Source organism: Oncorhynchus tshawytscha, linkage group LG08 (assembly GCF_018296145.1).
Source record: "Oncorhynchus tshawytscha isolate Ot180627B linkage group LG08, Otsh_v2.0, whole genome shotgun sequence".
Classification (NCBI taxonomy): domain Eukaryota; kingdom Metazoa; phylum Chordata; class Actinopteri; order Salmoniformes; family Salmonidae; genus Oncorhynchus; species Oncorhynchus tshawytscha.
Window position 1 is genome coordinate 51,319,608 of NC_056436.1, and position 22,017 is coordinate 51,341,624.

The window sequence follows — 22,017 nt, forward strand, 5'->3', positions numbered from 1 at the left end:
CCTGTTGTTGCAGGATTATTTTTATTCTGTGAGAAACTGGTCAAATTAAGATCCTACAGCTGTACTTTAAGCCAACGTTCAAACTCCAACATACTATCGTCCTATTAATCTTATTATTTTCTAATTTTAAACATTTCTTTATTTGTGTTTTCCTTGCAGGGTTTTTGGGCCATAACAAGGGCTTCCAGAGTCCTTGTGAGCACAAGTACTGTGGCCTTGGGCGTCACTGCGTGGTCAACCATGAGAGTGGTAAAGGGGAGTGCAACTGTCTGGACCGCTGTAAACCACACTACAAACCGGTGTGTGGCTCGGACGGCAAGTTGTATCAGAACCACTGTGAGCTCCACCGTGCCTCCTGTCTGGGTGCACAGCGAATTACTATCATGCACAGCGAGGAATGCTTCTACAAAGGTAAGAATTACATCTCATAACTTCATAAAATGTCTGTCATGGAATGTGCAAGATCATATTATGGGGTCAAAGCAACATTGTTCAGAGATCTTCTGTGGTGTATGTTCCCTTTATGCAGGAGCAAAGTAGTTACAGGAGATTCGTTTTATCTTCTTTATGCACTATACTCTTTTTAAAAAAAGGGTTCTTTGGCTGTCCCCATAGGATAACCCTTTTTTGGTTCCAGGTGAACCCTTTTGGGTTCCATGTAAAACCCTCTGTAGAAATGGTTCTACCTGCAGCTAAAAAGGAAAAAGGGTTCTTCAAAGGGTCCTCTTATGGGGAACAGCCGAAGAAGCCTTGAAAACTTCTTCAGGATCGGATGAGCTAATGTAGGCTAATGCGATTAGCATGAGGTTGTAAGTAACAGTAACATTGGACATATCTGATATTGGCAGAAAGCTTAAATTCTTGTTAATCTAACTGCACTGTCCAATTGACAGTAGCTATTACAGTGAAAGAAAACCATATTATTGTTTGAGGAGAGTGCACAATTTTGAACATGAAAAGTTATTAATAAACAAATTAGGCACATTTGGGCAGTCTTTTATACAACATTTTGAACATAAATGCAATTGTTCAATCTAAAACTTTCCACATACACTGCTGCCATCCAGTGGCCAACATCTAAATTGCACCTGGGCTGGAATAATACATTATGACCGTTCTCTTGCATTTCAAAGATTATGGTACAAACAAAATACAAAAGAACTGTTGTTTTTCTCTTTGTATTGTCTTTTACCATATCTATTGTGTTATATTCTCCTGCATTCCTTTCACATTTCCAAATACGTCAGTGTTTCCTTTCAAATCGTACCAAGAAAATGCATATCCCTGCTTCAGGGCCTGAGTTATAGGCAGTTTGATTTGGGTATGTCATTTTAGGCAAAAATTGAAGAAAAGGGGCGGATCCTTGAGAGGTTTTAAGGTTCTTGGTAGCACCTTTTCCTATAAGAGTCTAAATTAGAGCTTTGGAGAAGCCACCAGAGATCCTGCAGTTCTCAGTAATTCATATCTTACGCAGAATGTTTTTGTTGTTAGAAAAATGGTTTTGTACAGTGATGGAGCCATCTCTCACTTTATGAACCCGATACAACATACAGTAGCTACTTCTTGTACCCTGCTATCTCTATTAGTTTCTCAGTTGATGCAGAGCATTGCTTGTTTTTATATCATGAGCAGGTGGTAATACTGTACACACCAATCCTTTGATTTCCCCAGAGAATTTCAGATGCTCTGGAACATTGATTGTACAAAGACACCAATTACTTTTCCTGTATGGTAAAAAATGGGCTTTTCATAGGTGTCGACCAGGGATACTCAAGTACTATTTGAGAAGGTCCAGTCACAAAATAATCCTAGGTGGCAAAGGTCCAGATGGACATTGTAATTTATCGGCTTAGTAACAAACCACCACCTCGCAACACATGCGACCTCGAAGCCCGACCGAGTATTAACCCCGTTCTGGGTCCGGATCTGGTCCGTGGTCCGCCAGTTGAGTATGTAGGGTTTAGACCATGGGGTGGGTCTCAATAATATCTTTGTTTTTCCTGAAGTGTGCACTTGTTCACTACTTTACACAAATTGAAAAGCATTGGAGTGGTGGAGGCAAGGACTAGTGGGAGTTTCTGCCATCTTATACCAGTTATTTCCTTTCAAATCAGTGAAGGGAAGTAAACAAGTGCACACTTTGGGAGGAAGGCGAGATGATTGGAACACATGACAAAGCTATGTGATTTCTTATAATATTAGTGAGAGAAACATTGGTTTACCTGGATTTCTGGGAAACTGAGTTTTAAGGTGCCTTTTCTTTTGCTGGATGCACAATTGCATGGTACCAGTGCAAGCAAACTGCTGCTAGTGAATTGTCAAACCACATGATAAGCTACACAGGAAAATAGGAATACAGTGAATGTAAAACTCATGTTTCCCATTTTCCATCACAATTATTAGTTTGGAATTGGAAGAATAATATAATCAAAGATGGTTGTATATATTGCGGAACAAAAGAGCCCATCATAGAACTGCTTATAAAAACCCTCCGTAATGAAAGTATGACCACTTTCCTCCCATGCATGAGTCTGAGGCAAATTCAGCCAGGGTAGGGCCTTGTCTGCATGCATACGCAAAGGGTACCAATCCCTTTCATCCCAATCAGACAAAGACATTTGGATCAATGATCTGTCCCTGGTTGTCTGATGCTCTAATCAACTTCTCCATGTGTCCTGTCTGGTCAACCTTCCATCCTAGCCATCTGAAAATCAAGCCTCAATCAATGAGCATTCATAAGTGGGATTGTGATATTTGACCAACGTAGGCGGAATCAATACAAGATCAACATGAGCCAAATCAAAAAGGCTCTCGGCCTGAAAATGGTTTCTTTCAGTCGCTCTTTGTCTGTGCCCAGAATTGTATTTTACAGTGACTGATTTGTAATCAATTTCTTATTCGATGTGAGCAGCATAGGCACTGCTCGTAGACCTGTTGGTCCTATTAGAGCCCTCTCCTCTTTAAAATATTCATGGCTCCTTAAAAGCTTTGTTTTTCTCTCTAGAAATAGACTTCAGTGTTACTGCACTTCTAGCCACTTCCCGCTATTCCATTAGTATTTTCCCTGATAGGGCAAAGCCCTAATGTTTACAACATTTGTCTTTCTTCCACATTAGTGCCCGCGTAGGTCTTGGCGGCAAGCGACTGCAGAGGATTTGTTCATTGCAGCGCATACAAAAGTCACAGTTAAAATGGTGGGAAATAGATCATTGAGGCAAATGTGTAGTGGGGCTTACTGCTAGAATCCAGACATAATTATAACGTGTTATGATTGGGGGTTATTAGTGGTGAAATGGAATGTGCCTAAATGTCATTTTATAAAACATGTCATTCACATATTTATAGACCACGCAGTCCCTGATTTCAATTTACCTTGAGTTAATGGGCATAAATACTTCCTTAATGTAATCGTGATTTCCAATCATTTCAATATCACTATAAAAAAAAATCCCTTTTGGTAGTGTCAATGTAAATGGGGACGAATTCAGGTTCTGCCATTTCTATAAAATGAAGTATAATACCTGATTACTATATGGAAAGGGTTCTACATTGAACCCAAAAGAGTTCTACCTGGAACAAAAATGGGTTTACCTGGAACCAAAAAGGGTTCTTCAAAGGGTTCTCCAATGTGACAACCGAAAAATCCTTTTAGGTTCTACATAGCACCTTTTTTTTGAATAGTGTATGGACCGACCAAATCAGAGCATGTAGTCCTTGATATCCAACATGACCCCTACTATCTTTACACCCTTGGCAAGGAAATTAACCAATTGAGCTTTTTCGTACTTAAATCACGAGATCAGTAGCTATGTTTCAATGAACTTGTCCAGTAATTTTTTTGTTGGCTTTAAATTTAAACAAATAAAAAATAGATGCCACAATTACCTGCTAGGGTGAGTTTCCATTTAACTATCTTGTTCCGATAACAGTTGGACATAATTACATCACAGAAACCTACAGTGTTGAATAAAACAGTAGTGGTTGAAGTGTTTCCATCACCCATTTAGGCAAATTGCACATTAATAAATTGGTGACCGCCTGTATGCCTGCCCACCTATCTGTTTCATGTCTCAGGTAGCCCGCGAAAGCCCGCAAGAATAGAATGCAATAACTGACTAATATTTGCCATATTCTAATCATTTTCATGTGCCAACGCCACGGTTCGTGCCATGGTGATACTTGCACTCCTGTAGATCTGAAGTAATTGGATGGTGAAACTTGCATCAAACCAACCAGAAAAGCAAGGTGAAGCAATTCAAGCATTCTTGAAAGTCAGGATAATCCTTGTCCTGCAAAGAAATATTATTTTTATAGTTGAAAAAATTCATTTTGCAAGCAGTAGGCAATCATCGGCAGTCATCATTTATTTGAAAAAAACAAACATTTCCATCATCATTTGACGCATGAAAGAAAAATCCACGCCTGTCGAACGGATAGAAATGATGTTGAACGGATAAAAATAATTCTCATATATCTTCCATTTCCATTACAGATGTTGCAAATAAAATATTTGCGACATTGTTATTGTTGTGTCTGGCAGATACGGACCATAGACCCAGTAGGCTCACACTAATGCCATGCTAATGTCACAGTAAGACAAGAAACAGACATCCAGGCCTCAAAAAGACTTAAGTGAAGTTGCAAATGCCAGATTAAGTTGATAGAGGGACAATTAGTGCTAGAGGCTTGGGTTGCCTAGCAGCAATGATTGTTTTCAAATGTGAGAAGAAAAAAACCTGCTAGGGCTCTTTTGAGTTGGTCTCAGCTTAATTAGTACATGTGGAAATGGACAGCCTCTATCTGCACAGCGCTCTCTCGCTCTTATCTCCTAGGAAGGACAGGATAAAAAATGACAGCCAATGCGTTGACTGAAGGTTCTCATTAGGCCTTTGGATAACACATGACCCCCGTCTACTTCCACCCCCCCTCCCTCCCCTCCCTCCTCTGCTGCTCGGAAACCGAGTCGGGATTGGATCTGATTGAAATATGAGTGGAGAACAGAAGCTTGTCCAATCCAAGGGGGAAGTTTCGTGGATGGAAGCAGGGCAATCTCAGCAGCAGACAATTGACACCACCGTAGACAATTAACAATGAGGTCCTGGCATTCCAGCCAAGTGCTCTCTGTGTTTCAGAAACACATTCATGTACCAGTAGGATGAGATGTTTAGTTTGTGTTGTTGTTTTCATGTGATAACCAATGATGTCACTCATCCAGAGCAAGAATTCAATCATAGAACCAGCCCTATTGCTTTAGTTTTTGACTATTTGGATGTTGAGTAGTGACATAGCATATCCGTGTGATTTCAGTGTGCCTAGAAAGACAAAGACAAAGGTTTAAGATTAGCCTAGGATACCTTAAAGTAAGATATGCTTAATTACAATACCCTAAGGAGTATTTGGTTATGAATGTCTTGTATGCGACTAGGGAATGGAGTCAATCAAACATGCATTGCATTAACGTGCAACTGCAGAGAAAGTCCCATGTTTCCTGTGCGACAAAGATGCACTACTTTAATAAAACCAAAATACTGTAAGTTGTTTGGTCTCGCCCATGTAAGGTTGTTTTATTAATCAAATGCTTTTGCATATGTCTACAGGGGGAAATGTGCAACATCTTCAGAGTCTCACCTTAATTGTGTATGTTTTCACACTGTTATTGAGTACTTTCTTTTATAAGATTTTCCCTCCAAGGAAATGAACAGTGAGTTAGTACTCGTGGTGCTCTCTGCATTTATTTATATTCAGGAAATACAATTTCACGTCAACTATATGTATGCAGAGGAAGCAATTAAGGTTTCGGTGTTTCATCTCGCTTCAAAATCCAAATTGAAATGTTGTTTAGAAATAGTCTCCGGCAAAAGTTCACTTGGAATAGTTTGCGCCAACATCCAGTCAACTGTCAATGTTACCTGTTGCTAGGTTTGTGGTGATATGGACTGAGTTCTCTTAGGAAATATAGTGTCTCAACTATGTTTTTGTTTTTTTAAATGTTACTATCTCTCAACAAATTGTTTTGCTGAACTAACAAAAAAGCTCTATCCGTCGAGCTCTTTAACATATTGGAAGTCATTTATCATACATAGTAAGTCTTCTTTTTTTATCATAGTACATCATCTCAAGTGCTGAATCTTTGTTTGAATATCCATATGTTTCATTCAGGAACCAAGTTTGATTCTTCCGATAGAAGACATCTGTTCCACTTTTGGAGGATCACTGATTTAAATTAGCATAAATGACTGGGCTTTCCTCTAAGAAGTATTATTATGTTGTTGGGGGAGACATTTCATGTAACAATTCAAAGTCCATGAATACAAGAGACACATCGTGATTTCCTATGTACAGTGAACGATAGATTACCTTTACAAAACAGGCAGCATCTTAATTTATAATCAGCGAATACGCGGAAAAATAACATATTTTGTCAACCACAAACTACAGTGTTCCGATGGCCTTCAAAGTGTGCCTCACAACAAAACCCTTCCCTGTGGATGGTTCCCTGGTGGCCTGCCGTACGTCAGAAAAACATGTTTATGAAGCCATCATGGCATCTTTTCCCAGGAGACCTTCTATCTAAATGAGGTCTCTGTGCTTTTCAATTCTAGTGAGACGACAGTGGGATTTGCCTGCCTAAAACCTCAGAAGTAAGACCTCAGAAGCCCTGTGCGCGCTTTCTTTTTTTAATGACTAGGCTTGGCACGGATGCAGCGACCTCCACGTGAGACACTGGGTGTGTCAGCCCCCCCCAACCCCATAAACCTGCATTGTCACCGGCAGAAAGGCTCCTCATTAAATCCTGACCTGTGTATCATTACGTTTTCAAAGGCTATGGGTGTAAATCAACCCCCAGGGTCTGTCTGCATGCCAGTTTTGATGCAATTTACCTACAGTATGTATATGTATCTCAATGCTCCATTTTTAAATGTTTGTGTGGTTGCGCTACAGTGTTTAAAGGTGGCTAACAGTTCAATGCTAAAGAGCACTAACACTCCGAGTAGTCGAGGTTAAACATTCCAGACTCAAATCCAGACAGATTATGAGGCTCATCTGCTGTATATCAAATGAATGATGCAGGATCAGTTTGGTGCATGTGTAACTAAGAACAGCACACACACAAGTACCCTCTTGCCTTGAAATCATACAGCACAAGTATTTCTGTATGATGGTATGATGGTGTTACTCAAATTCTGCTTCAAAAAAGTCTGCCGCCAGTCAACCCTGCATTTGAAACAAAACCTCACACAAATGGAAAATGAAAATGTTTGCTTGTGGTCTTAAAATTATTAAGAAATGCAGTGAGTATTGGGATAGTGACACATTTTTTTTACTGCTTTGGCCCTGTATTCAGCTTTATTTTGAGAGTATTTTCCATCCATAACAGGTGGACCGTTTAGAAATGACAGCACTTTCTGTAGTCCCCCCATTTTAGGAGCCAAAAGTATTGGGACAAATTCACATCTTTAACCTTTATTTATTTATTTAACCTTTATTTTACTAGGCAAGTCAGTTAAGAACATCGTCTTTTTTTTTACAAGGACGGCCTACCCCGGCCAAACCCTCACCTAACCTGGACAAATTGTTCACAGCCCTATGGGACTCCCGATCACGGCCGGATGTGATACCTACCGGGATCGAACCAGGGTCTGTAGTGACGCCTCTAGCACTGTCATGCAGTGCCTTAGACCGCTGTGCCACTCGGGTGCCACTTATACTGTATGGTTATTAAAAAGTAAACTATTTGCTACCATATTCATTTTAACAGACACTCTTATCCAGAGCGACTTAAAGTAAGTAGTGAGAGCATACATTTTCAAACCCACAACCCTGGCATTGTAAGCGCAATGAACACATTCAACAAATATACGCAATGAAGACATCAAGCTTGTGACTACAAATGTGTTAGATGCATTGGCTGTTTTTTTTTGGGTTGTGTTTCAGATAATTTTGTGTCCAATAGAAATTAATGGTAAATAATGTATTGTGTAATTTTGGAGTCACTTTTACTGTAAATAAGAACCGAACAAAAATATCAACGCAACATATAACGTGTTGGTCCCATGTTTCATGAGCTGAAATAACAGAAAATGTTCCAGATATGTTCCGTACACACAAAAAGCTTATTTCTCGATTTCTTTACATCCCTGTTAGTGAGGATGTCTCCTTTGCCAAGATAATCCATCCACCTGACAGGTGTGGCATATCAAGAAGCTGATTAAACAGCATGTTCATTGCACAGGTGAACCTTGTCCTGGGGACAATAAAAGGTCCCTCACAAATGTGCCGTTTTGTCACACAAAACAATGTCACAGATGACTCAAGTTTTGAGGGAGCATGTAATTGGCATGCTGACTGCAAGAATGTCCACCAGATCTGTTGCCAGAGTTGAATGTTCATTTCTCTACCAACGTCATTTTAGAGAATTTGGAAGTACGTCCAACCTCATGCCAATTGCATGCTGAGAAACCTGAGAAAAATCCAACCAGGAAGTGGGAAATCTGAGGTTTGTAGTTTTTCAACTCTTGGCCTATCAAATACACAGTGTCTATGGGGTCAAATTGCACTTCCTAATGCTTCCACGAGATGTCAACAGTCTTTAGAACCTTGTTTGATGCTTCTACTGTGAAGCATGCATTTCCTAAGGCTCATAAGGTCTGTTTGAGCCAGGTGTCTGGCAGAGTGCCATGAGCTCGTGACGCGCGTTCACGTGAGAGTTAGCTTGAGTTCAATTGCATTTCTGAAGACAAAGGAATTCTCCGGTTGGAACATTATTGAAGATTTATGTTAAAAACATCCTAAAGATTGATTCTATACATCGTTTGACATGTTTCTACGGACTGTAACGGAACTTTTTGACTTTTCGTCTGCTCGTGCATCATGAATTTGGATTACTGGGCTGAACGTGCGGACAAAAAGTAGGTATTTGGACATAAAGATTAACTTTTTTGAAACAAATGAAACATTTATTGTGGAACTGGGATTCCTGGGAGTGCATTCTCATGAAGATCATCAAAGGTAAGTGAATATTTATAATGCTATTTATGACTTCTCTTGACTTCAACATGGCGGATATCTGTTTGGCTTGTTTTGGTCTCTGAGCACCGTACTCAGATTATTGCATGGTTTGCTTTTCCCGTAAAGTTTTTAAAAATTTGACACAGCGGTTGCATTAAGGAGAAGTATATCTTTAATTCTGTGAATAACAGTTGTATCTTTTATCATAGTTTATTATGAGTATTTCTGTAAATTGATGTGGCTCTCTGCAAAATCACTGGATGTTTTGGAAGCAAAACATTACTGAACATAACGTGCCAATGTAAACTGAGATTTTTGGATATAAATATGCACTTTATCGAACAAAATATACATGTATTGTGTAACATGATGTCCTATAAGTGTCATCTGATGAAGATCATCAAAGGTTAGTGATTCATTTTATCTATATTTCTGCTTTTTGTGACTCCTCTCTTTGGCTGGAAAATTGGCTGTGTGTGTTTTTGTGACTTGGCTCTGACTTAACATAATCATATGTTGTGCTTTCGCTGTAAAGCCTTTTTGAAATCAGACATGATGAGTAGATTAACAAGAAGTTTATCTTTCATTTGCTGTATTGGACTTGTTAATGTATGAAAGTGACATATTTCAAAAAAATATTTTGAATTGAAATTTTGAATTTCGCTCGCTGCCTTTTCAGTGGAATGTTGTCGAGGGGTGCCTAGCCGTAAGAAGTTTTAAGGTATCTGTGACTAACAGGTAAATAAAGGATAAATACAAATAAATAAATATAAGATGCATATCTATATAAATGTATTTCAATTGACTGATTTGCTCATATGAACTGCAACTCATTAAATTCCTAGAAATGGTTGTGTTTATAGTTTTGTTCAGTATACATTAATGTGGATGCTGCCATGATAATAGATCATCCCTAACGAATTGTGAATGATGATGATTGAGAAAGTTACGTACAAATATCATACCCCCCCAAAATACTAACCTCCCTTGTTATTGTAATGGTGAGAGCTATGCATGTCTTGGGGGTATTATATTTGTGCAGTGCATTTCGGTTCTGAGAGGCCTGGGATTGAAGGAAAGTCAGTCAGTAATCACAGTGCCATATTAGTTTAGATGAACTTAGAATGAATCTATGTCATGATTTGTAAAATACAAATAGTACCGAGGTCGTCAGAATTTTTACAAAAGGGGACATTTACACCCAAGGTTTATCAGCAATTAAATCAATCACTTTTAGTCACACTCTGATGTACAGTTCATGATCTGAGCATTTAGTATGTTTCAGCAAAGTCACAGGAACATCTATGAGGGAATTTATGCAGTGAGTAATGGAAGACCAGACATGGGACTTTTAGTAGGTTCTGAATTGCTGTTAACAGGGGGAAGATCAGTAGTGTTGAAAAGATGTACATGTAATTCGGTCATAAAGAGTATTCAGGTGAGCTTCCCAAACAGGGAAGCTTTTTTTGCTGTGACAATAGATTTAAATAGTAACCTAGGTAACATCGAGGGACATGATCCCATTTCTACTACTGGGACTCTAAGATCAATATTCTGTGTGTTGGAATGGAGCTATCAAGTTCAGTATAGATTTTCTTGTCTTTTATTGCTCTTCATTTGGCTTTTTCTGAGATCAAAAACAGCGCATAATGATAAGAATATCACTGGATGGTATAGCCAGCCTTTCTTATTATGGCAAAATAAAGACAGATGCTGTAGGATGACGTTGCAGATTTATTGCATAGCTTTGGGGACAGGGAATGGCCTGTTTGTCAAAAATGTATATGCTAAGAGAAATTTGCATTCAAATGATCTCATTTTTCTTTGTCTAGTCCTCTGCAGTCACGTTCATGTACTAAAGAGTGACCTACTACCTGTCGGTGTCGGACCTGGGTCATACGCATGTCTCCAGACTGTTATTCCATTGAGTTAAAGTCTAGGAATTAGCTTGGGGAGCTAATATGTTTCTTTAGGATAATGCTTCTTTAGGTCTCAGTCAAGGTTAGCCATCATGTGACGGTGAGTTTAATCCACTTAACCACCTCCGCTACTCTGGCCTAGACATGCTAGTGGAGTGTAAGGTTGAGTCGACAAACCATCACTTTCCCAACCATAAAGCGATGCTAAGGGCCTTAGACATGCTCTTCCCCCTCAGTCCATGCCAATGCTTGCCATACACTTCCAGGAAGAAGATTACCAGCTTTGACAGAGTCAGTACGATATCCCCTCTTTTTATATTCTTCAAGTCTTAGAAGTAAAAACTCACTGTCATGTGTTGCATCAAAAGGTGAAAAAAAATTCAGCAATGTTCTTTGGAAGGTAGCCTACCCACAGACAATATAATAACTTCATTTAGGAACGGGGAAGAGGAGTGTTTCATAGGATGTTTTTTATTTTATTTGCCAGCCTTTTCTTTTGGAATGTAGTGAAACTTGTGCAAACAAACGGTTTATGTAAGACTTGAACTTAAAATCAAATCAAATCAAATTTCACATGCTGACATGACATGCTTCGTGAACAACAGGTGGAGACTAACAGGGAAATGCTTACTTACGGTCACTTCGCAACAAAGCAGAGAGAAAGAAAAAGTAATACCACATAATAATAAAAGTAATAATAAATACACAATGATGAACTTTAACTTGTGAATATACACAAGGTACCAGTACCAAGTTGATGTGGACGGGTATGATGTGATTGAGGTAGATATCTACACATAACTAGGAATAAAGTGACTAGGCAACAGGATTTATAATTAACAGTAGCAGCAGTGTTTGTGATGAGTAAAAAAAAAAGATTGCACAAAGGGTCAAGGCAGGTAGTCGGGGTAGCTATTTGGTTAAACATTTAACTAGCTGTTTAGCAGCCTTATGGCTTGGGGGGTAAAAGTTGTTCAGGGTCCTGTTTCTTCCAGACTTGGCGCATCTGTACCGCTTGCTGTGCGATAGCAGAGAGAACAGTCTATGACTTGGGTGGCTGGAGTCTGACAGTTTTTAGGGCCTTCCTCTGAAACCGCCTGGTATAGAGATCCTGGATGGCAGGGAGCTCGGCCTCGGTGATGTACTGGGCCGTACGTACTACCCTCTGTATCGCCTTGCTGTCGGATGCCAAGCAGTTGACATACCAAGCGGTGATGCAGCCAGACAAGATGCTCTCAATGGTGCAGCTGTAGAACTTTTTTTGCCAAAACCTTTCAGCCTTCTGAGGGGGAAGAGCCATTGCCGTGCCCTCTTCACGACTGTATCGGTGTGTGTGGGCCATGATAGATCCTCAGTGATGTGGACACAGAGGAAATTGACGCTCTCAACCCGCTCCACTATAGCCCGTCGATGTGAATGGGGGGAGTGCTCGGCCCTTAAATATTTACTTCTTGTTAATCCAACCACGTTGTCAGATTTCAAAAAGACTTTACGGTGAAAGCAAACCATGCGTTTTATCTGAGAACAGCGCCCAGCAGACAAATCATTACAAACAGTAACCAGCCAAGTAGACGAGTAACAAAATTCAGAAATAGCGATAAAATTAATCACTTACCTTTGATGATATTCATATGGTTACACTCACAAGACTCCCAGTTACCCAATAAATGTTCATTTTGTTTGATATTGTCCCTCTTTATATCCAAAAACCTCGCATTTTGTTCAGTAATCCACTGTCTCAAACAACATTTGGTGAAATTGCAGAGAGTGAAACTCAACAAAACAGAAATTCCCATAATAAACATACATAAAAGATACAAATGTTATACACCCGTTTAAAGATAAACTTCTTGTTAATCCAACCACTGTGCCATATTTCAAAAAGGCTTTACGGTGAAAGCAAACCATGCGATTATCTGAGAACAGCGCCCAGCAGACAAATCATTACAAACAGTTAGCAGCCAAGAAGAGGAGTAACAAAAGTCAGAAATAGCGATAAAACTTGATGATCTCATATGGCTGCACTCCGAAGATTCCATGTTACACAATAAATGTTAATTTTGTTCAATAAAGTCCCTCTTTATATTCAAAAACCTCTGTTTTGTGCGTTTTGTTCAGTAATCCATTGAAAAAAAGTGCGGTCACAACAGACAGACGAAAAAGAAAAACATAAGAGTTTGTAGAAACATGTCAAACAATGTTTAAAATCAATCCTCAGGTTGTTTTTGTCATCAATAATCAATTATATTTCAACCAGACAATAGCTTCGTCAATAGAAAAGGAGAAACCAGAAAGGCGCGCTCCCGGTCATGCGCTGGACTATGTCTGGCAATTTCCACTGTCCTCTCATTGAAAGTGGTGTTTCTCCCTCATTGTTCAGAGTAAAAGCCTGAACCAATGTCTAAAGACTGGCCACATGTTGTTGAAGCCATAGGGATTGTGAACTGGGTCATAAGTCTTTGTATGGTGGATAGGCTTTCAATGGAAAAACAGGCATTTCAAAATAATAGCATTTCCTGGATGGATTTTCCTCAGGTTTCCGCCTGCCATATCAGTTCTGTTATACTCACAGACATCATTCTAACAGTTCTGGAAACAGTTATATCCACCTCTACCAATTACATATATATCGTAGCTTCTGGACCTGAGTAGCAGGCAGTTTACTTTGGGCACGCTTTTCATCCAAAATTCCGAATGCTGCCCCCTACCCTAGTGAGGTTCAAGGTCTTACATCGGCTATGGAGAGAGTGATAACAGATTTGTCTTGAACAGCTGGTGGTCTCATTGTTGTGTTGAATTGAATTGAATGGATATTGGACTGGGAGAGTTTGAGAATTTGAAAAGCACTCAAATATTTTATAGCAATGCTTAAAGTCCTTAACTAAGATGTTAGGTACAGTGCTACCCAAGCTGTACTGTTCATCCAGAAGTCTTGAAGTGGGTATTTCAGAGGACCGCTGCATCAGAGTGTACCCACACGTTCACCACTTTAACCACAGGGCAATCACAGTTGTATTCCCATTGTGATGAAACATATTGCTAGATTGAGGTTGGGGGAAAAAAAATGTTTTACCCCTAGCTATTCAGAACTCTACACATCCACACATCGAGGTGTGAGGACTCAATCAACACATCACAGGGCCAAATAAAATCATAAAGCACACAGTCAGATGATTCAGTGCATTCCGTGTAAGATGAAAAGCAATAATGATAAACATTTCACTTCAGAGGTTCTGGCCTTGTTTACGCACCGTCTATCTCCTTCCATTTATGCTCTCCAGCAGGCCATCTAACCAGGCTAGGCCGCTCTCCCACGTTTAGGAACCACCTCACAGAAGCACGTCACATCAATTGTAAATGCACATTAAAAGCTTGGGCTGCATATACACCCGTGTGTCAATGCTGCTTATTGTACGTGCGAAGTGAAACATGACAGAAGCCCCGCTGGTTTCACTCTAAGACAAACAAATAACCATTGTCTTTGATTGGTGCGTGTATTTACTGCAGGCTAAGCATCAAAGCCTGCCCTGATTCTTTTCATGTTCATTTTGTACCTAAAATGGGCAATTATTCCATCAAACATGCGTGCAGAAAGTTGGAGGGCAGACACAAAACAATAATATGCCAAATTTGCCATTCAGACTTCTATTGATGCTGTGGCCCTCTGATGTGCAGAATAATATGTTGACAGAATGGAAATGTCATTATTTGAAGTTCACTGAAAAATGCTGAAACAGGTGATTTTTTTTAATGAATAATTTTGAAAGGCAACGAAGGGTATTCATTTCATTTATGCTTTGCTGGTATGTATGTGGTAATTGACTAGAGAATGAAGGGCTACTGTACAGTAAGTATATCTGCGAAATGTCATCAACAAGAAAGTGTCGTGGAAAAATCATACCATTGGTACTTTTGATAAATATGTTTTGGTACAAAATGACTTTGCTTTGCCAAACTAGGAACAAACACAATTGTCCAAATGTCCTTTTTATTTGTCCATGGTGAGAATACCTGCAGAGCTATCCATCTTAACACATTTCCTTTGAAATACCTGAGGTAATTCTCACACATTTATCAGCTTCAATTGCAAAAATAGTTTCCAGTTCTCTGTTTCTCTCTTCCTCTATCCCCCTCCCCCTCATTTTCTTGATTTTATCCTCACTGAACAATTTGGAGAAATAAACCAAACAATTGCTGCCAAGATTGCTTGAAGCTGTGTCTTGAGTTGAGAGGGAGAAAAGGAAATAGAGAGACAAAAGCGTTTTATTCTGCGGAAGTGTGTCGTAGTATAAAAACACGAACCTCAAACTATGTACAGTACATCTACCCCCAAGCTTGATGACACAGAGAAATGCATTTAATTTGTGGACACTGGCTACTTCCTCTACCAGGACATTTATCTCAAGGCACTGTAAAAGAAACTCTGATCGATATCGTATAGAGCGCAGCACAAGCCCTTTGATTTGTCACTGTAATCGCCCTCAATAAGAAAATCAACGTTGAGGAAAGAAAAAGAAAAGTTGAAGATCCCTTTTAAATATCGAAAAATCAGGATCAAATACCATCTGATCCTGGATCTGTACCTAAGGGCCTCTCCTATGAGACCCCCCCCCCCCAACCCCACCCTGAGTCCTCTATCAGTTTGAATGAGGGCCCCGCCAAGACTGTCTGTGCGAAAATGACTGAGCGGACTGCCAATACCGCAGATTACATCATATATCAAGGCCAGTCAGATTTCACACAAACCATCAGTAAGAGCAATGCACATTTTGGACACAGAATAAATATTGGCTGACCCATAAGCCCCAAGCCAATGTGTTACGTGTGTATACTCTTAAAGCCCTCGAGAGGGTGATGTCCAAGGTGAACAGGGATGTACCGCAACGAACTTGGACTTTGAATATTGATGAATTGGAACTGTTTCAAACATATTCATTCATACTGATCTTCTCTTCACGGTATTTAACACCACTTTTGAGTCACTGTTTGATACTCGTTGAACTCTATATAAACTCACAATTCCCAGGGGAACTGATATTTGTAACCCTTGATAGCCTTCATCTCGATCAATACGGAGCCACAAGAGAGTACTGTATAATCTTTATTTGACTCATGTCTGTAGCTCCCTGGTTGGGTTCAAAAATGGTTGTTGGTGTGCTGTACTGTACTGTGCCCTGTCTGTGACCCTATTGGGGATTGATAGTAGCCTCATAGAAGATCTCTTCATAGGAGCTGTAATCCGATGTGTACTGTGAGCCATCAGAGGACAGAGAGGCTATGTTCACATCACATTTGTGTTTGAAAAATAAAGATTGTACAGTGTGTAAGAACGCTGGTATTTGTCTGGTTATCAGAAAGTCTGTGCAAGAGTTTCTGTGGTCTGGGTGTTCCCTGACAGTTGCACAGTTAAATAACTTAATTTCACCAGTCACTGTAGAATACATTTGCGAGGACATCAGCCTGTGCCTGTAAACGGAATCATACACAACACCACACTCTCTGCCCTCTCAAACACACACTGCCTAGAGAGCTACAGCAGCCACGAGGCAGCACTTGGCGTTCTGAACTAGTTAAGACTGGCAGATCTAAAGGAAGGAATCCCTACTTCCTTTGCTGGGCTTGTTGTATGTGTGTTTGATAAATAATTTGAGTGGATCGATGCAGAGATGGCAATGTTGAAACATGCTGTCCATGGAGTATGGGGCAGTGGAGGCTCCTCAGAGGAGGAAAGGGAGGATCATCCTCCTCAGGGAATTTATAAAAAATCTAAATAGTGAAAAATTAATGAATGTAGTTCTGTCCTTGAGCTGTTCTTGTCTAATGATGTTCTGTAGTATTATGTCATTCTGTATTATGTTTCATGTTTTGTGTGGACCCCAGGAAGAGTAGCTGCTGCTTTTGCAACAGCTAATTGGGATTCTAATAAAATAAAATATATTTTTTAACCTTTTTAGATAAAACTATAGTGAACAGTGGTGGAAAAAGTACCCAATTGTCATACTTGAGTAAAAGTAAAGATACCTTCATAGAAAATGACTCAAGTTAAAGTGAAAATCACCCAGTAAAATACTACTTGAGTATAAGTATTTGGTTTATTATACTTAAATATAAAAATGAAATGTAATTGCTCAAATACTTTGTGCCTTGTGAGGATTAGGTGATGAGTGGCTAATCTGCCTTTGCCATCCGTACTGTTAGCTAATGTTCAATCGCTGGAAAAGAAATGGGACAAACTGAAAGCACGTACAGTATGCCCTACCAACGGGACATTAAAAACTGTAATATCTTATGTTTTACCAAGTTTTGGCTGAACGATGACATTAATAACATACAGCTGGTGGGTTATACACTTTATCGTCAGGATAGAACAGCAGTCTCTGGTAAGACACGGGGCAGCAGCCTATGTATGTTTGTAAACAACAGCTGGTGCACGATATCTAAGGAAGTATCGAGGTTTTGCTCGCCTGAGGTGATAAGCTGTAGACCACACTATCTGCCTAGAGAGTTTTCACCTGTATTTTTCATAGCTGTCTATATACCATCACAGATCGATACGGGCACTAAAACTGCACTCAATGAGATGTATTCTCGTGTGACTCGGAAAAATGTGGTCAGATGAAGCAGATGCTAAACTACAGGACTGTTTTGCTATCACAGACTGGAATATATTCCGGGATTCTTCCGATGGCATGGAGGTGTACACCACATCCGTCACTGGCTTCATCAATAAGTGTATCGATGATGTCATCCCCACAGTGACTGTACGTACATACCCCAACCATAAGCCATGGATTATAGATAACATTCGCACTGAGCTAAAGGGTAGAGCTGCCGCTTTCAAGGAGCTGGACTCTAACCCGGAAGCTTATAAGAAATCCCGCTAGACGTCAATCCAGGACTAAGATCGAATCGTACTACACCGGCTCCGATGCTCGTCGGATGTGGCAGGGCTTGAAAACTATTACAGACTACAAAGGGAAGCACAGCCGATAGCTGCCCAGTGACACGAGCGTACCAGATGAGCTAAATAACTTCTACTGTATGCTCGCTTCGAGGCAAGTAACACTGAAACATGCATGAGAAAATCAGCTGTTCCAGGCGATTTGTGTGATCACGCTCTCCGCAGCCGATGTGAGTAAGACCTTTAAACAGGTCAACATTCACAAGGCCGCAGGGCTAGACAGATTACCAGGACGTGTACTCCGAGCATGTGCTGACCAACTGGCAAGTGTCTTCACTGATATTTTCAACCTCTCCCTGTCTGAGTCTGTAATACCAACATGTTTCAAGCAGACTACCATAGTCCCTGTGCCCAAGGTAACCTGCCTAAATGACTACCGACCCATAGCACTCATTTCTGTAGCCATGAAATTCTTTGAAAGGCTGGTCATTGGCTCACATCAACACCATTATCCCAGAAACCCTAGACCCACTCCAATTTGCATACCGCCCCAACAGATCCACAAATGATGCAATCTCTATTGCACTCCACACTGCCCTTTCACACCTGGACAAAAGGAACACCTATGTGAGATTGTTATTCATTGGCTACTGCTCAGTGCCCTCAAAGCTCATTACTAGCTAAGGACCCTGGGACTAAACACCCCCCTCTGCAACTGGATCCTGGACATCCTGACAGACCTACCCTTACCCCCCAGGTGGTAAGGGTAGATAACAATCCGCCAAGCCCTTCAGGGGTGGGTGCTCAGTCCCCTCCTGTACTCCCGGTTCACTCATGACTGCACGGCCAGGCACAACTCCAACACTATCATTAAGTTTGCCGATAACACAACAGTGGTAAGCCTGATCACCGACAACGATGAGACAGCCTATAGGGAGGTCCGAGACCTGGCCATGTGGTGCAAGGATAACAACCTCTCCCTCAGCGTGGTCATGACAAAGGAGATGATTGTGGACTACAGGAAAAGGAGGATCGACATGCCCCCATTCTCACCGACGGGGCTGTAGTGGAGCAGGTTGAGAGCTTGAAGTACCATGGCATCCACATCACCAACAAACTAACATTGTCCAAGCACACCACTAGTCGTGAAGAGGGTACGACACTACCTATTCCCCCTCAGGAGACTGAACAGATTTGGCATGGGTCCTCAGATCCTCAAAGGTTTTTACAGCTGCACCATCGAGAGCATCGTGATGGGTTGCATCACTGCCTGGTATGGCAACTGCTCAGCCTCCGACCGCAAGTCACTACAGAGGATAGTGTGTACGGCCCAGTCCATCATGGGGCCAAGCTTCCTGTCATCCAGCACCTTTATATGAGGCGGTGTCAGAGGAAGGCCTTAAAAATTGTCAAAGACTCCAGCCATCCTAGTCATAGACTGTTCTCTCTGCACGGCAAGCGGTACCGGAGCACCAAGTCTATGTCCACGAGGTTTCTGAACAGCTTCTACCCCCAAGCCATAAGACTCCTGAACATCTAATCAAGTGACTACCCAGACTTTTTGCATTGCATATTACCTCAATTACCTCGACACCGGTGCCCCCTGCAAATTGACTCTGGCCGATACCTCCTGTAAATAGCCCCGCTATTGTTATTTACTGCTGCTCTTTAATTATTTGTAATTCTTATCTCTTACTTTTTTTGTATTTTCTTTAAACTGCATTGCTGGTTAAGGGCTTGTAAGTAAGCATTCCACTGTAAGGTTGAATTGAATTTGGCGCATGTGACAAATAAAATTTGATTTGATTTTTGATTTGAATATACTTAAGTACAAAAGTAAAAGTATAAATTCATTCAAATTCATTATATTAAGCAAACCAAACAACGTCATTTTCTTGTTTTTGTTACGTACAGTGTGTTCGGAAAGTATTCAGACCCCATTACTTTTGCCACATTTTGATACGAGAGAATGCCAAGAGTGAGCAAAGCTGTCTTTAATGCAGAGGGTGGCTACTTTGAAGAATCTCAAATATAAAATATATATTCGATTTGTTTAACACTTTTTAGGTTAGTACATGGTTCCATGTGTTTTTTCATAGTTTTTATGTCTTCACTATTATTCTACAATGTAGAAACTAGTACAACCCTAGAATGAGTAGGTGTGTCCAAACTTTTGACTGGTACTGTATGTAAATGTGATATTTCAATTTGATATGTTCTATAAATTTGCAAGCATTCCTAAAAAAAATGTTTTTTTTTCATTATGGGGTATTGTGTGTAGATTGATGAGGGGGGAAAAACAATTGAATCCATTTTAGAACAAAATGTGGGAAAAGTCAAGTGCGACTGAATACTTTCTGAATGCACTGTATAGCCAGTGGCACACTGCAACAATCAGACATTATTTACAAATGAAGTGTGTGTATAGTGAGTCTGCCAGATCAGAGTATAACCATGGATGTTCTCTTGATAATTGCATGAATTGGACCAATTCCTGTCCTGCTAAGCATTCAAAATGTAACGAGTACTTTTCGGTGTCAGGGAAAATGTATGGAGTAAAAAGTACATTATTTCTTTTGGAATGTAGTGAAGTAAAACAAAAAGTTGTCAAAAATACAAATAGTAATGTAAAGTACACATACCCCAAAAACTATTAAGTAGTACTTTCAAGTATTTACCTAAGTACTTTACAACACTAATACTAAATACATACACATGTCACCAAAGAATTGATTAAAACACTGTTTTGCAATGGTCTACAGTAGGCTCAGAAGTTGGCTCAGAAGTTGAACAGTTTTGAACAAATGTATTTCTTCCAAAATTAAGGAGAAGCGAGAGAGAGAAAGAGAGAGCTAGCTATATTTCGTAGTATATATTTTTTTCACTTTATCTTTCACTTACTTAGCTACCATGGAACGCAGCTAGCTAGTTTGGTCTTCTCAAACACCCAGCTCAATCAGAGAAGGACGCTATGTTAGCTAGCTGACTATGGTTATCCAACACTGGAAGTCAAGGTAAGCTTTTAGTTTTATTTAATTTATTGCCACTGGGGCCCACCGGTGTAACTACTAAACTGCTCGCTGCTGACGGTACACTGTACTACATAATTCCAGTGGGTTTACTTACGTGTTAGTTCTAGTAGCTATGTTGACTTGACGTTAGCTAATATGGTGACAATGATGTAGGCTGTGTTGTAGCAGGTAGCGGTCATGATATGAAGGTTTTGCTTGGAAATGTTTTTTTTGCCTCGTCACAGACAGCTGATGTGTTGTGCACTGAAGTCCATAAGATAGATGCAAGAAGTAATTATATATACAATGAGCTGTTTGAATGTGGCTGCTATGAATGTGAACTGTGTTTGCTTGTGATCATGGGTGTGTGTATTCATTGTGCCGATAAAAAATAAATATATATATATATATATATATATTTCTTAAACAGAAGCAATCACAACGAATCGTTTGCAACTGCTGGTCTAATGATTTATACCGTAGATCAGCTGAATGCAGGCAAGAGTGTGCAACACGATATTGAATATGACCTTTCTGTCACCTTGATTACTCATAATTCTCTCGACTTGTGCGTAGATCAGTTTACGTTGTAAACTTTCATTCATAGGCTAGGTTGTAGCAACCTCATGATGGGTACAGGTAAAATTTTGGTATCATGTAGTAGCCTAAACCTATCCATGTTACATTGAGCTTGGTGAATGGAATATGAATGCCAGTCATGTAATCTGCTGTAATAGCGATAAAATAAAAAAAATCCTCCCTTGTCTTAAACAACACGGACAGCCACTGGTATGGGGGTTATGATAAAAATGGGTTTGGTCTTCTAAATTATGGAATAACGATGGAATGTGAATGTATTTCAATAGCACAGATGAAAACATAATGTTTTCATAGAGATCCAATGGAATGTGAATCCCGCAGCGGATACATAATTGGAACAGTTTTCACTTTGCGAAGAAAAGGTGAGGGGACACTAAAATGCATAAGAGCTGAGTTGAGCTAATTAGGGAGGGAGTGTATTGGCCATAGAATTAGGAATTAGAGTACTAACAATAATTTAATAGGATCTCTATGGTACTGGCTCTCTAAAGCTAGTTCTTAGAGAATGAGTAGATTCAAGACTCCTGGCAAATAATGATCTCCTCAAAGGTTGGGGTATGTGTGTGTGTGCACGAGC

At 40.1% G+C, this 22,017-nt stretch overlaps 1 protein-coding gene across 5 annotated transcripts in view; it reads left to right on the forward strand.

Moving 5' to 3' along the window:
- LOC112256346 (follistatin-related protein 5) overlaps positions 1-22,017 on the forward strand; it is a 167,503-nt gene that overhangs the window by 67,960 nt on the left and 77,526 nt on the right. For all 5 annotated transcript variants that reach the window (XM_024429520.2, XM_024429522.2, XM_024429521.2 and 2 more), the window contains exon 4: positions 160-411. In XM_024429520.2, the coding sequence (XP_024285288.1) occupies positions 160-411 (252 nt within the window). The remainder of the gene's footprint in view (positions 1-159; positions 412-22,017) is intronic.